Source organism: Pseudoliparis swirei, chromosome 15 (assembly GCF_029220125.1).
Source record: "Pseudoliparis swirei isolate HS2019 ecotype Mariana Trench chromosome 15, NWPU_hadal_v1, whole genome shotgun sequence".
NCBI classification, from domain to species: domain Eukaryota; kingdom Metazoa; phylum Chordata; class Actinopteri; order Perciformes; family Liparidae; genus Pseudoliparis; species Pseudoliparis swirei.
In genome coordinates, this window is record NC_079402.1 from 23116219 (window position 1) to 23132846 (window position 16628).

The 16628-nt window shown below is 46.8% G+C and overlaps 1 protein-coding gene across 1 annotated transcript; it reads right to left on the reverse strand.

The window, feature by feature from the left end:
* Nucleotides 1-93: 93 nt before the first annotated feature.
* Nucleotides 94-16291, reverse strand: naa25 (N-alpha-acetyltransferase 25, NatB auxiliary subunit). The gene is made up of 24 exons (XM_056432879.1): nt 16218-16291; nt 14357-14442; nt 13547-13685; nt 13325-13443; nt 13161-13235; nt 12632-12739; nt 12292-12370; nt 11757-11868; nt 11577-11666; nt 11178-11353; nt 11000-11112; nt 10708-10915; nt 9506-9595; nt 9247-9427; nt 8751-8850; nt 8287-8438; nt 8086-8211; nt 7252-7504; nt 7037-7160; nt 6884-6949; nt 6705-6802; nt 3429-3542; nt 3210-3350; nt 94-2307 (listed from the first exon to the last, which is right to left on the reverse strand). The coding sequence occupies exons 1-24, from the start codon at nt 16276-16278 to the stop codon at nt 2185-2187; spliced, it is 2934 nt and encodes a 977-aa protein (XP_056288854.1). The 5' UTR covers nt 16279-16291; the 3' UTR covers nt 94-2184.
* Nucleotides 16292-16628: the final 337 nt, after the last annotated feature.

Below are 16628 nucleotides of genomic sequence, written 5' to 3' on the forward strand. Positions count from 1 at the left end.
GGCGAGATGGCGCTCCAGATTGTCAATCCTAAGCAACATGTGGTCGTATCGCAAACATCTTCTCTGCAGCCACTCAGACAGACGGCTCGGAGGTTCAAAGAAAAAAGTCATTTATTAGCAGATGTGATTTGTATGCAAGATGAACAGGAAGGAGGGAGGATCCATCGTTTATCTTCACATCGCTGTCAAAGTCTTAATAAAAATAGCAAAACAAAACGAAGACGGCCCACGCTCTGCAGCCGTCCATCAGTGCTCTGTGTGACCTCTGTAAACGACGTCTGACGGCGTCTCACTGGTGATGAATAACCGGAGAAGATGCTGAAGAATGTTTTGATTCAATGAGACTTTTTATGGGGCGGGGCTCTAAAGGGAATGACAAACACATGAACACAGGACAGATATCTTGGCGTCGACTGCAGCCGCTGTTTAAAAAAACAAAACATCGCACTGCTTCCTCAACTCTAAATTTACAATTTAGTCCAGAATATATTCTAGAGGTACGGAAGCCCAGAGGGGGAAGTGGGGAACAAAATCCTCTGTTTTCTAATTGATCCAAGTTGTGTTTCCTCTTCTGGGCTTAAGACTAAATAACTGGTTGTCCTATGTCGTCTGTAAAACAGGAGAAATAAAGTTTTGCATGTAAAAAGTCCATAAAAAATGGGGTTGTTGTTGTAATACTCATTGTGGCCACAGGGGGCTGATGTGCAAAACATTCATGCTTTCTTCAAGAACTCTAAACAAGTTAGAGAGGAAATATAAACTCACCTGAAAGGAAATAATTCATGCTTTTAGGCGTATTTAGAGCCTCTTGTGGCCATAATGAGAACTACAACAACAAACACTAACTATTATAGCAAAACAGTTTGTTTTTCTAAATAAGTGGAAACCTGGAAGTGTTTCTTTGAAGGAAGTAACGCCGATTAAAGCGTTGCAGTATTTTCAGTACTCTCAATTTACAGGTCTGTCTCTTATTTTATCCCAGGAGTTGCCAAATTTCTCAAATATCAAATTAAAATATGGAATTTTTAATGCAGCTACAATCTGCAGATTGATGAATTCTACACAACAAAATAAAAGTCACATTTTAAGTTAAAAAAAACAGGAGAGAAAACATTTGGCTCAGATTCAGAAAATAGAACAACCGCCATGTTTTTTGTCCTCTCCGGGCTTCCGTAGTTTGGGTCAAAGTCCAAACTGTCAAAACATGCATCATCGCACATTCTACTTATTTCTTCACTTAATAGTTTTGTCACAAGATAATTAATCTTTGCATAACGATGCATTTTGCAGCAGTAACATTTCGTGGATTGGAGTTAAAAAAAACAAAAGGGATGAACATAACCGCACATTGAACTTTTAAATAATTAGAAGTGTGAAAGGATTCAGTCAGTGTGTGTTTTAGTCGACGTGTTTGAGCTTCTCCTGGTATAAAAGAAACAAGTCAGACTTCAAAATAAAAAACATACGTCCTCTGAACTCATCCCACTACTGCTCTTTATAATACTGCAACTACTTTCAAGGAGACACACACAAGATACACAAAAAACAACAAATAAAACATAAAAGAAAAAGATTGTGACAAAATAATTCTTTAACGAGGGGAAACGTCCGTCGGCAGGAGTCCGTGAATATTGTGCCTTCCCGCTCTTTGAGAAACAGCAATGACATACCTTTACTCCTTAGTGTTAACAGTCCCAGAGTGTGTGTGTGTGTGTTGCTTTGATTGTTCTCACCAGAGGAAACAAAACAAAGTGAGGCATAAAAAGAAGCAACTTAACGGACATTATTGTGTCTCATAATCTTATTTTAAGTTGTGGTAGTAGTTCTTTACTATGTACAATAATTTATTAGATTACGTCATCTAAAGCGGCTTTAGTCTTTATTTCCTATATTTGCATTATTTGTTTTGATTTAGTAAAAAAAAAAAAATGAATGTCTTTCCCACGTCTTTATTCCTCATTTTCACGAGTTTACTTCCAAGCTTTGTGTGCTAGAGGAGTCGAACATGTTCCCGTGGTGTGTGTGTGTCTGTGTGTGTTTGAGGTGAAAGACGAGAAAATAAAAATCCAGATTGAGAGCTCACAAACTGCTGAGTTGAGAAATCTGCAGGACAGGAAGGAGGTGAGTTTGGATTGTAGGACTCAGTTAGCTGGTGGGGGGGGGGGGGGGCTCAGGTGGGAGGGTTCAGATCTTGAGGTTCTTTATGGTTTCCGCTCTCTTCTTGAGCAGATCTCCCGCCTCCTGTAGTGAGCGCAGGTAACTGCTCTGCACTTTGTCCATAGCAGCCTTCGCAAACGACTCCTCGTCCTGGAGGAGAGAGACTGCAGCTCAACACATGAAGACTTCTATACAACCAGAGGAGTCGCCCCCTGGTGGCCAGGAGAGAGAATGCAGCTCAACAGATGAAGACTTCTATACAACCAGAGGAGTCGCCCCCTGGTGGCCAGGAGAGAGAATGCAGCTCAACACATGAAGCATAGACTTCTATACAACCAGAGGAGTCGCCCCCTGGAGGTCAGGAGAGAGAATGCAGCTCAACACATGAAGCATAGACTTCTATACAACCAGAGGAGTCGCCCCCTCGTGGTCAGGAGAGAGAATGCAGCGCAACACATGAAGCATAGACTTCTATACAACCAGAGGAGTCGCCCCCTGGAGGTCAGGAGAGAGAATGCAGCTTTAACACATGAAGCATAGACTTCTATACAACCAGAGGAGTCGCCCCCTGGTGGCCAGGAGAGAGAATGCAGCTCAACACATGAATACTTCTATACAACCAGAGGAGTCGCCCCCTGGAGGTCAGGAGAGAGAATGCAGCTTTAACACATGAAGCATAGACTTCTATACAACCAGAGGAGTCGCCCCCTGGAGGTCAGGAGAGAGAATGCAGCTTTAACACATGAAGCATAGACTTCTATACAACCAGAGGAGTCGCCCCCTGGAGGTCAGGAGAGAGAATGCAGCTTTAACACATGAAGCATAGACTTCTATACAACCAGAGGAGTCGCCCCCTGGTGGCCAGGAGAGAGAATGCAGCTCAACACATGAAGACTTCTATACAACCAGAGGAGTCGCCCCCTGGAGGTCAGGAGAGAGAATGCAGCTTTAACACATGAAGCATAGACTTCTATACAACCAGAGGAGTCGCCCCCTGGTGGTCAGGAGAGAGAATGCAGCTCACCACATGAAGCTGTGGTCTGCATGCTCACCTGTGAGTTTCCCTCCAGGCTCAGGCCGGCCAGCTGCAGGGCCGTGATGCCGGTCTCTTGCCCCCTGATGTGCTCCACAGCCTGGGTGAGCAGGTCCTGCAAGCTCCCCGTCAGCTCCTGGAACCCACAAACCACGGCCGGCTGCCAGAGACACACGTCCTGAGGTCAGAGGTGAACTCTAGGGTACTTTGACTCATGGAACCTGTACGGTCATCATACCAGCGCCGTGTTCACATCCTTTTTCTTCTTCTTCTTCTTCTTCTGTAGGCTGGTCTTCAGCGGTCGGAGGATCTTGGCACAGTGACTCGCCGTCCACAAGACGATGCACACCGTCTGCACAACGACATCACACACAACGACATCACGCACAACGACATCACGCACAACGACATCACGCACAACGACATCACGCACAACGACATCACACACAACGACATCACGCACAACGACATCACGCACAATGACATCACGCACAATGACATCACGCACAACGACATCACACACAACGACATCACGCACAATGACATCACGCACAACGACATCACGCACAACGACATCACACACAATGACATCACGCACAATGACATCACACACAACGACATCACGCACAATGACATCACACACAATGACATGCTGTTGACATCACACACCGCGACATCACTTTATTGACAACGACATCACACACAATGACATCACGCACAACGACATCACGCACAATGACATCACACACAACGACATCACGCACAATGACATCACGCACAACGACATCACGCACAATGACATCACGCACAACGACATCACGCACAATGACATCACACACAACGACATCACGCACAACGACATCACGCACAATGACATCACGCACAACGACATCACACACAATGACATCACGCACAATGACATCACACACAACGACATCACGCACAATGACATCACGCACAATGACATCACACACAATGACATCACACAATGACATCACGCATACGACATCACGCATAATGACATCACACAAATATATCACACACAACGACATCACGACATCACGACATCACGACATCACGACACCACGACATCACCACAACGATATCACGCATGACATCACACAATGACATCACGCATATGACATCACACACATCACGTACATCACGCACAATGACATCACGCACAACGACATCACACACAATGACATCACACACAATGACATCACACACAACGACATCACACACAATGACATCACACACAACGACATCACGCACAACGACATCACGCACAACGACATCACGCTGCGCGACATCACGCACAACGACATCACACACAACAACATCACATAACATCACACACAACGACATCACGCATACATCACGACAATGACATCACGCATAACACATCACGCTGTGACATCACGCACCCACATCACGCATTACGTGACATCACGCACAACGACATCACACACAACGACATCACGCACAACGACATCACGCTGGCGACATCAACGACATCACGCACGACATCACGCACAATGACATCACGTGACATCACGCACGCGACATCACGCTGCGACATCACGCACAACGACATCACACTGACATATCACACGCTGTGACATCACACACAACGACATCACGCACAACGCGACATCACGCTACAACGACACGACATCACGCATGACATCTCATCACGCGACAAATCATCACGCATCACGCTTTAGCACATCACGCTGTGACATCACGCTGGCGACATCACGCGCAACGACATCACACGACACACAATGACATCACGCACAATGACATCACACACAACAACATCACACAACGACATCACGCACACGATCACGCTCACGACATCACGCGACGACATCACCATACGACATCACGCTTGACATCACACAACGACATCACACAACAACGACATCACACAATGACATCACGCTAACGACATCACGCATAATGACATCACAATGACATCACACTGGCGACATCACACACAATGACATCACGACATCACAACGACATCACGCACACAATGACATCACGCACAATGACATCACGCTGCATGACATCACGCACATCACGACACTGACATCACGCTGACATCACGCTGTGACATCACACACACGACATCACACATTGACATCACACACAATGACATCACGACATCACACAACATCACAGACATCACACACAATGACATCACACATCACACACATTGACATCACACACACAATGACATCGCACAATGACATCACGCACAATGACATCACGCTGTGACATCACGCACAACGACATCACACACAGCGACATCACGCACAATGACATCACAATGACATCACACACAATGACATCACATCATCACATCACATTGACATCACACACAATGACATCACACACAATGACATCACGCATGACATCACACACAATGACATCACGCACAATGACATCACGCATAATGACATCACGCTATTGACATCACACGCACATCATCACAATGACATCACACACATCATCACACATTGACATCACACAATGACATCACACACAATGACATCACGCAATGACATCACGCACAACGACATCACACATCACACTGACATCACATCACACACAACGACATCACAAATGACATCACACACAATGACATCACACAATGACATCACACACATGACATCACACAATACATCACACAACGACATCACGCACAACGACATCACACACAACGACATCACGCACAACGACATCACGCACAATGACATCACGCACAACGACATCACGCACAACGACATCACAACGACATCACACACAACGACATCACACACAACAACATCACACACAACGACATCACGCACAACGACATCACACACAACGACATCACACAATGACATCACGCACAACGACATCACGCACAACGACATCACACACAATGACATCACACACAACGACATCACACACAATGACATCACACACAACGACATCACACACAACGACATCACACACAACAACATCACACAACGACATCACGCACAACGACATCACACACAACGACATCACACACGACATCACACACAACGACATCACGCACAATGACATCACACACAATGACATCACACACAACGACATCACACACAACAACATCACACACAACGACATCACACACAACGACATCACGCACAATGACATCACACACAACGACATCACGCACAACGACATCACACACAACGACATCACACACAACGACATCACGCACGACATCACACACAACGACATCACGCACAATGACATCACACACAACGACATCACGCACAATGACATCACACACAACGACATCACACACAACGACATCACACACAATGACATCACACACAATGACATCACACACAACGACATCACACACAATGACATCACACACAATGACATCACGCACAACGACATCACGCACAACGACATCACGTGACTTTGACCGACAGTCTGCAGGAGGAATAAATAAATAAATATTTCTCACCTCGACAAAGAAGATGAGGTTTTCTAATAAGGAGGGTCGGGTTTTTAATTTGCCTCCTTTCATTTCCAATAAGTCCCCTTCGCCTTTATTCAGTATTTCTGAGGAAAGAAAAGAAAAGGTGAAGCGGGACGTCGGCGTGAGACGAGAACAGGAAGCTGTGCGGTCGGGACGCCGCTCACCTCGAAGCTGAACGACTAACGACTGGAAGCCGTTACAGATCTGAGTCTGAAGCTCCGACGACTCGTCTGTGAAAGAGGGGAAGAAAAGAGAGGGAGCGGTGAGTGGAGGAGGAGGGCGAGGCGGGCGATCGACGGCTCTCTCTCTCTCCTCACCGAGTCCGGCGCTCTCCAGGTCCTGCAGGTGGACCGACAGCTGCAGGGCTGCAGCCTGACACTGACAGCTGCCGCTGGACAGAGCCGAGGCCAGGCGGGTGGCGGGGGGGCCGAGGAGTGGATACTGCATCAACAACAACAACAACAACACGCGTTACAGCGGTGTGTATTGTGTGTGTACTTCCTCCCGTCAATCACAACAGAGAGATGACCACCTGTGTGCATTTCTCCGCCATCCGAGCCGCCGTCTGCAGGGCGCGCTGCAGCTGGGCGAGCAGCCCGGCGAGCGCCGACGGGGTCCCGTTGTCGTTGGCGACGCCGTTCTCGTTGGCCGTGTCGGAGTTCTGCCGCGACGGCGCGCGTCCCGGCGAGGCCAGCGCGGCGAGGAGGCGGAGCGTCAGGGAGCGCAACCGCAGCCAGACCGTCTCCTCCTCCAGAGAGCGGCGCCGGTGCTCCTCGGTCAGCTGTCTGGGGGAGGAAGAAGGAACAGAGGTCAACAACAATAACAACAACCAGGTTTAAAACGACATAAAAGAGCACAGAGTAATCTGCATTAGTTCGTCTCGGCTCTCTTTAAAGACGCCAGACTCCACTGACTAAAAGACTCAGAGTGCTCTGCCTCCATTGGTTGGTTAGTTTGTGTTATTGTGAAATTATTCATTCACTCTTTTTATTATTCATAAAAAAATTATATCTCTCTCTCTTATATATATATATATATAGACACACACACACATACAAATAGTAATTTTATTTATTTCGAATGTTTATTTATAAAAAAAGAAAAATATATACAGTATATATATAATATTTATTTTTAATTTATTTCTTAATTTTTTTATTATTATATATATATATATTTTTAATACTGTGAATTAGATACTGGACACATTTAAAAAGTAGATATTTCTTCCCTCATTTTATTTAAAACTTTAGCACAAACAATTTTTTTTGCATTGAAATAAACGTAAATAAATATTTGCGTGCATTCATAAAGAGCCACCGGACTAAGACGAGAGTTGTGATTTGAATCCTAAATAAAAACATACCTGTCTTTGGGGTCCCAGCAGGTGAAGACGGTGAGGTCCCTGTTGTCCCTCATGGTGTCCCAGAGGATGTCGTCCTCCTCCGGAGACAACGACATGGCCTTCACACTCTCCTCCAGGCTCAACACACTGGAAGACAAGTACACAACAATAAGACGACAACAACAGGCCAGAAGTCTCTCCAGATGGATGCTGCGCGCTCACATGTCGGCCTCCAGGAAAAGGTCCAGCAGCATCCCCTCCGTGCGCACCTGGGCGAAGTGCAGCGATTGGTTCAGCCGGTTCCGGAGCGCTATGAACTCTGGGATCTTCTCAAACGCCCCGTACTTATACGCCTGGATGATGTACTCTGAGATCTGAGGAGGAGGAGGAGGAGGAAAGTTAACACGCATTAAAAGATGTTTAAAGTAGAATGAAGAAGAAGAAGAAGAAGAGAGTTAACAGGGATTAAAAGAGGTTTAAAGTACAATGAAGAGGAGGAAGTGGAGGAGGAGAGAGGGAAGTTAACACGCATCAAAAGATGTTTAAAGTAGAATGAAGACGACGAAGAGGAGGAGGAGGAAGAGGGAGCAGAGGAGCAGGATGCGGAGGAGGAGGAAAGTTAACACGCATTAAAAGATGTTTAAAGTCAAATGAAGAAGAGAAAAAGGAGGAAGAAGAGGACTCACATCCTTCTGGTTGGAGTGGAAGAACCTGAGGGAGAAGTTACAGGACTGGGAGGCAGCAGCGAACTGACCCAGAGAGCCGGCGTAGCGCGTCAACAGGAAGCTGAGAAAGAATAGAAAACATGTAACTCTGGTTTCCAACGCTCATCGAACGCCTCGGGGGGCGGACCCGTTGGTTCAAGGCGTGAAGCGTTTAGTCGACTTAACTCACTAAATCACTTCAGAGCTCAAAGAGCGTCAGCACGTTTCCTCCCAGCCTCGAGACATGCGGCGGCTTTTTGCACTTTTTTTTCTCTCGATCTTGTTTTTCACTTTAAAAAACGAGCCGCGTTGAGTAAAGCGTATTTTTAAAGCTGCTCATCGGCTGCTTTTTGCCGATGTGTTCAAGGACCGTCGGAAAGATGAAAACCCGACCGCGGCGACTGCGTTCAGCTCGTCGGCTTCGGCCCGAAGCAGATGGCTTCTGGGTAAATCCCTCCCGGGGAGGTTTGCCCCTCACCCGATGGTGTCGTGCTGCACGTGCTTGGCGTCCAGGCTGGAGTAGAGCTCCACCACGGGCTCGAAGGCGCCCAGGTGGCAGTAGACCAGCAGCGTGAGCAGCTTGAACTGGGCGTTGGAGGAGCTGCTGGCCAGACCCTCCTGCAGCACGCCCAGGCTCTGCCACACCATGTTGTCATCGCCTGCAGCCACCACAACAACAACAACAACATTTAGAGACGCCCACAGAACAGGAGCGATGTCCCAGGAACACGGCTCACCCGTCTCCTTCCACAGGTCGATGTAGACGTGAGCCGCCATGAGGCAGTACATGTCGGAGAACTGCAGCTCCGTCTGCAGCGCGTCAGACCCTGTGGACCGCGGCAGCGTTCAGAAACATGGGAACACGGAAACACGGAAACACAGAAACACGGACGGAAACACAGAAACATGGAAACACAGAAACATGGAAACACAGAAACACAGAAAGACAGAAACACGGAAACACAGAAAGACAGAAACATGGAAACACAGAAACACAGAAACACGGAAACATAGAAACACGGAAACACGGAAACATAGAAAGACAGAAACACGGAAACAGAAACATAGAAAGACAGAAACACGGAAACAGAAACATAGAAAGACAGAAACACGGAAACAAAGAAACATAGAAACACAGAAACATAGAAAGACAGAAACATGGAAACACAGAAACATCTTCATTCTTTAAACAGAGCGGGACTTTTGGGAATTGAATTCTGAGACTTTTTGAAACAATTGTGACTTTTTGAAACAATTCTGTGACTTTTTGAAACAATTCTGTGACTTTGAATATTTTTTAAAAACTTTTTGAAACAGTTGTGTCGAGCTTCTCTTTGATGTTTTCTTATTTGATCTTGTTTATTCATTTAGGTATTTTCTATCCGTTATATTTCATCCCTATAGTTTAACTTGGGCACTATTTTGTACGTCTTGTCTTCTTATTTATCTCTTTTCTACAAAGTGCTGCTGCTACAAGGTGTGAATCCTCTTTTCTTTCATGAGAATAGAACAGCTTTATTCTTGTTATGATTTATTCTTTATAAAAAGAACACGAGAGGAAGCCGTGATGAGACGGACGAGAAGAGAAACGTGTCAAGAAGCAGAAAGTTAACTCAAGTTGTTCACGCTTCTTTTCGTACGCGTGAAAAAAGACGGAGGAAGAAACACATTTAAAAAGCACTCCGTCGCTTCCAGGCCGATAAACAAGTGAAAGATCCTCATAGACCTGATTTTATTTTCATGAATGAACAATAGAGAATAGATCACTCACTAGTTATACGTTGTTTTCTTTGTTGTTTTACACTTCTTGCTGTAAATATGTCTCTAAAATAAGCATCATCTAAAAATCTGCACATGCAAAAAAAACATGCTGACTTTCAAATAAAAAAACATAATGAGAATAAATAACTAATAATAACACTGGGGTTAAAGCTCTCACCGAACTGGAGGCCGTGGCGGTAGTGGGCCTTGAGCTCGGCGATGAGCCGCAGCTTCCCGCCCGGCGGCAGCGCGTGGTGCAGCCCGAGGGCTCGGGTCAGCTGGCACACACACAGGTGCCTCTGCAGCGCCCGCGTGTCCTCGGGGAACGCCAAGCCGTCGTCGCCCTGTGGCCCCAGGGGCACCGCCTCCCCTAGGCGGTTCACGAACTACACAGGGAACAGTAGGGGGGGGGGGGTAAGCGTGCTTTAAGACCCGCCTCCCGTCAATCACAACGACGCCGCTGGACTCACCGTCACGTGCTGCTCGGGGAAGAGCAGGTGGAGGTATATTTTGAGGTCGGTGATGCAGCACGGCTTGTCTCCAAACTTCACAAAGAACTGCACCATCAGCTCTAAAGGGTCGCCTGTTTGAAGACACACAGGAAGGATGAAGCACATGGGGGGGGGGGGGGGGCTGGTGTGTTCTTACCTAGCAGCTTCTCCTCGGGACAGCCCCCCCGCTCCCTCAGTCGGTGAATCAGTTCTAGGCGAGCTAAGTACGGTCCTCGGAGCGAGCGCGAGTCTTTGCCGTCCTCCCCCAGAATCCTCTCCTCCACGAAGCTCGCGACCTCGGCCACGGTGTGGTGGACCGGACCCTCCGGACAGCTGGGCACGGCGAGCAGATATTTACATTTATATTATAATCTGTCTGGTAAAACTCGCTCTTCATAATCGCTGAGAGATTTTTTTAAAGGACAGAAGTCACGATTTCATCGATCAATGTTTCATTCTTTCTGTGTTTTAAAGCGGAGGAGGGGGAGTTTGTCTTAGAAAATTAAAAGTTGGTTTATTGATTATTTATATTTGTTTAAAAACTGTGTGTACTCACTGCTCGCCGTCTTCCGGAGGACTCCACGACTGATCGATGAGGTGGAAGAGAGAGTCGAAGTAGGAGGGGTAGAACTGCCAGTCGTCAGGACTGAAACAGGAACACACGGTCCGCCTCTCACAAGTCTCATTCAGTGTGTGTGTGTGTGTGTGTGTGTGTGTGTGTGTGTGCTGGACTCACTTCTTGAGCAGCAGCTTGTGGGCCAGCGAGTTGCACTCCGGCCAGCGTTGGAGTCTCCGGTAGAGACTCATGCACTTGGTTTCTCTGCTCTGCAGCTCGCTGGTCAGCTTCTCTGAAGACACACATTTTATATCATTTATTAATTCTGAATAAAAAAACCTTTGTGCATGAGTGTTTTACTTCTGCTGCTCTGCGTCATTTCTAAACCTGCCACTTAAAACAAGACGTCTCTCTAAAAGGACTGCAGCTGGAGAACACCGGCACATTTAAACAGAAGCCGATTGGAGTCGCTGCGGGGAGCTGTCACGCTACGTTGCTTCTGGCGCCCTCTGTGGACAGAGGCGGTAGTGTTCCCGCCAAACTCCCTTCAGAAAGATCTTTTCTTTTCTGGCAGCCGGGTCCGACAGTGTGTCCCGGTTCTGGTTGTCCCGTGGCCCCCCTCCCCCGCCAGAGACCGCCACACAAGCAGTTGAAAGCTCCTCCTAGTAACTGTCATCGTCATCGACCTCTGATGAAGAAACACGCGGACACCTACCACCAAGTGGACCCCTGATCACATCCAGAGCCTCGACACACTTTCCCAAACGCTCCAGGATCATATAATACAGCTGCACCTACAGGGCGCGGGAAGACAATAAAATAAAATGTAGAAACAGTTTCAACAACCTCACATCGGTTCAGGAAAACTCCCCAAAAAACTTTGAAACGGGGAGAAACCTCTTCAAGCGTTTCATGTTTACGTCTTTAAACTCGAGTTTAAAGACGTAAACATTCTGCACTGAAGACACGTTTGAGTTGTTCACAGCACTTTTCTGTTACAGTGCAAAACGGAGAGAATAAACCCGCCTCCTCCTCCTCGGGTCACGGCTACTCACCTCTGCTTCCGCTTCGATCTTCTCCTCCTTGACCATCTTCTCCACCATGCGCTCGGCCAGAGGCAGGAACATGGTCTGGGACAGCTTCTCGTCCTGAGCCGAGATGGCCTGCACAACACAGCGGCACGCTCAGTCATATCGACAGTTTGGGACTTTTTGTAACAGAATTCTGTGACTTATATTTTTATTTTGGGCTTTTGAAACAATTTTGTGACTTTTTGTAGACAAAAATTGTGACTGAAATTGTTTTGGGGACTTTTTAAAGAAAACATTTAGACAAAAAAATATATGTTACTTCAAGAAAAAAAAATGGTGACTGAAATTTTGTTTTTAACTTTTTGAAGAATAAATTGTGACTTAAAAAAATATGATTTTTTACGTTTTGATGGGACTTTTTGAAACTTTTGACTTTTTGTAACAATTTTGGGACATTTTTAAACATCATTTTGTATCATTATTAGTAATAATGACAATATTTAGGGACTGTAATAGTTGAAAAAAATGGATGTTAAAAAACATCCGGCCATACCTGCATCACCAGACTCATGACAGACCAGAAGTAATACGGGTTCTTGGGGACGATTTTATACAAGGCCATTCCCGCCTGTGAACAGGGCCGAGAGGCAGCCGTCAACATCCTCTCTTCAATACTCTGATTACACCTCCATCTTTGTATTCCCGTGAGTTCCTCACCTGCTGCATCTTCTTGTACTCCCCGACGCGGGCGTAGGCCATGAAGAGGTGGGAGTGGTACTCCTCGCTGAGGGGAACCTTCTTCACCGCGGCTTCGTACAGCTTGGTGACCAACTCCGCTGTGGACGACACCGAGTTCAACAGGCGGCCACTCCACAGCTCGTGTGTGTGTGAGTGAGAGTGTGTGTGAGTATGTGTGTGTGTGTGTGTGTGTGGACTCACGACGATGCATCTCCCTGTACAGGATCGTCAGAGCCTGCAGCGAGTTGTCGTCAGTGGGCTCTAGAGCCGTCACTTCCTGGGCCAAAGTGAAAGCTTCATCCTGCTTCCCCGTCCTCTGAAGGCCGATGGCCTTTAGGACCTGAACGGGGGAGGGAGGGGGGAGAGAGAGGGAGAGAGAGAGAGGGGGCGAGAGAGAGGGAGAGAGAGAGGGGGAGAGAGAGAGGGAGGGAGACTATATGAATACATTATTTTATTCTTCACATTAAACCAACAGTTCACAGAAAGGCTTTACCACAATGTTGTGTTTGTGGTAGCCAGGCAGTAACCTCCAGTTCTGAAAAGCTGCATTCTCTCTCCTGACCACCAGGGGGCGACTCCTCTGGTTGTATAGAAGTCTATGCTTCATGTGTTAAAGCTGCATTCTCTCTCCTGACCACCAGGGGGCGACTCCTCTGGTTGTATACAAGTCTATGCTTCATGTGTTAAAGCTGCATTCCCTCTCCTGACCACCAGGGGGCTCCTCTGGTTGTATAGAAGTCTATGCTTCATGTGTTAAAGCTGCATTCTCTCTCCTGACCACCAGGGGGTGACTCCTCTGGTTGTATAGAAGTCTATGCTTCATGTGTTAAAGCTGCATTCCCTCTCCTGACCACCAGGGGGTGACTCCTCTGGTTGTATACAAGTCTATGCTTCATGTGTTGAAGCTGCATTCTCTCTCCTGACCACCAGGGGGCTCCTCTGGTTGTATAGAAGTCTCTCATCGCTCCGTTCAGACGTTCGACGTCAGCAGTCGACGACCCGGCCGCTCACCTTGGCACAGTGCAGGTCTTTGTGTTTCTTCAGCAGTTTGTCCGCCTGCTGTATCGCCATCTTATTGTTGCCATTATCGAGGTAATCTGGGGAAACACAAGACGACATCATCACATCAATGATGACATCATCACATTTTAGACCAAGTACAGATTAAGCTGGACTGCGACAGGATGTAACTATGCGTGTATTACCACTAGATCTAGGAGATCGGACCATTTTAGAAAGTGTGAACCTTGTGGCACTCGGACAAAATCAGTTTTTAAGACATTAATTAGTATTTTACATTATTGTTTTAGGCCCCGCCTCTTTATCCCCAGTAAAGCCGCCTCCGTAAACTCTTTCGGAATGGTTCTGAAATGGTAAAGTACGCAGACGGGCACAAATGGAGACACCTCGGGACAGCTGGGCCGCGGTGACGTCACGTCTATTCTCTCTCTGGACGAACCGAAAGTTGGCGAGTCGACTTATTTATGAGCGACGAGCTGTTATTTTGAAATGTACCGCCGCTGAACGCTTTCACGACGGAGCGTCCCGAAGAAAACTGGTCGGCAACTGAAAAATTGCATGAAAGTACTCCAGTACGTTTGTAATGTGATTTCTCGTCGGATGAGTTTTTCATGTTCACGATGAACTAAAGGATGACGTGTTGAGCCGTGTTCGCACTCGCGACAGTTTACCCGCACGAAAAAGCGAGGGGCGGGACTTATCTCCATAAAAAAATCTATATAATTTCCTTCATCCACCATGAAGAACTAAGCACTAGTGCTCGTTGAGGACATCACACACACGTCTGAACATCCAACGCCCCTGTGTTTTGGTTCAAAGCATTAATATATATATATATATATGACATCACCCGTAGGCTCACACAGCTCGGTGACCCTCACCTGTACCTCTGAATGTCTCTTCAGCTCCACTAGAGCAGCGGTTGGATTCACCAGGAGGAGCAGCTCAATGCCGATTGGCTTTCGAGTTGCGAATATTCGCCAAAGTTGAAATATTCTCAACTCCCAATCCGCGTCCGTCCGTTGACTTTGCTCGTGGGATCTACTCACGAACAACTCGCACCTTTACGGTTACGCTACACACATATGATGATTTTATAGCAAACCGATGCATGATGTAGAATATATTATAATTATAATAAACAGGATATAAAAGAGTTAACTTGCAACATACTCATTTATTCAGGAGCTTTGTACAGTTGTGGCACATTATGAGTGTTCAAGCAGGACTACTGTTCATACTTTGAGGACATTCCTGCTGATGCATACTTGTATCCACGTTTTTAAAAGGCATGCATTGTACTTGTATAATGAAGTACATCTAGTGTGGTGTTAGTACCTGATGTGAATACTTCTTCCATCGCTGACACAGAGCACGAGAGTTATTGAGCATCAGCCCCTCTCTGCATGGATGTGACAGCTCCATGCTAGTTAGCATGAAGCATTGTCCTTCCACTGTTATGAACCTGATGCTAACCGGGAGCTAAGAGCTAGCTACAGAAATCCAGACCGGAAACCCCAGTCAACAACAAATTACGTAAACCACAATAATAATGAATAAACAAACTTATTTATTTTTTCTTTTAAAAAACTAAAACAAAGCACTCCCGGTTGTAGCCCGGCTGGCTGACAGATTAGCATGCTAGCTAGCTAGCTGTCAAACGGCCAGTGTGAGGCCGGGGAAGGTGCACTGTCACTGGGCGCAGCGAGGCAGCAGACACCGTGGTCTCGGAGCTGTCGCGAGGCCTCACCGGGGGCCCGGCCGGCTCCCGGTGGCTCCAACCGGCCCCGGTAAAGAGGATGTTCCCCCCCGCACACATAGACACGTCTCAAAGTCCCCGGTGAGTCCTTACCGTAAATGGGTCTGAGTCTCCTGTCGTTGGGATCCTGCACATGTCCTCGCGCCGCCGCCATGGTGGAGTTTACCTGCTGGGGGGGGGGGGTCGGGGAGGGGGGGGTGTTCACGCATGCGCAATGCTCGCTGCCTCGCACGAGTTCACGGGTTGAAGTTTATGGAGGACTTTAAATTGACTTATGTATGAATAAATAAATAAATAAATAAATGCATGAATAAATACAAGAATAAATACAGGAATGAATAAATATAAGTTGTAACTCAACAGGACATCATTAAATAAATGCATTTCTACATTTCTGTATTTCTTCATTTATTTATGTGTGACATTTACGTGTCCGTATATTCAAATGAGCTGGGCGGTCCGAACCTCAGTGTTGAACAGGATTGGTCAAGTCGGGGAGCAAGA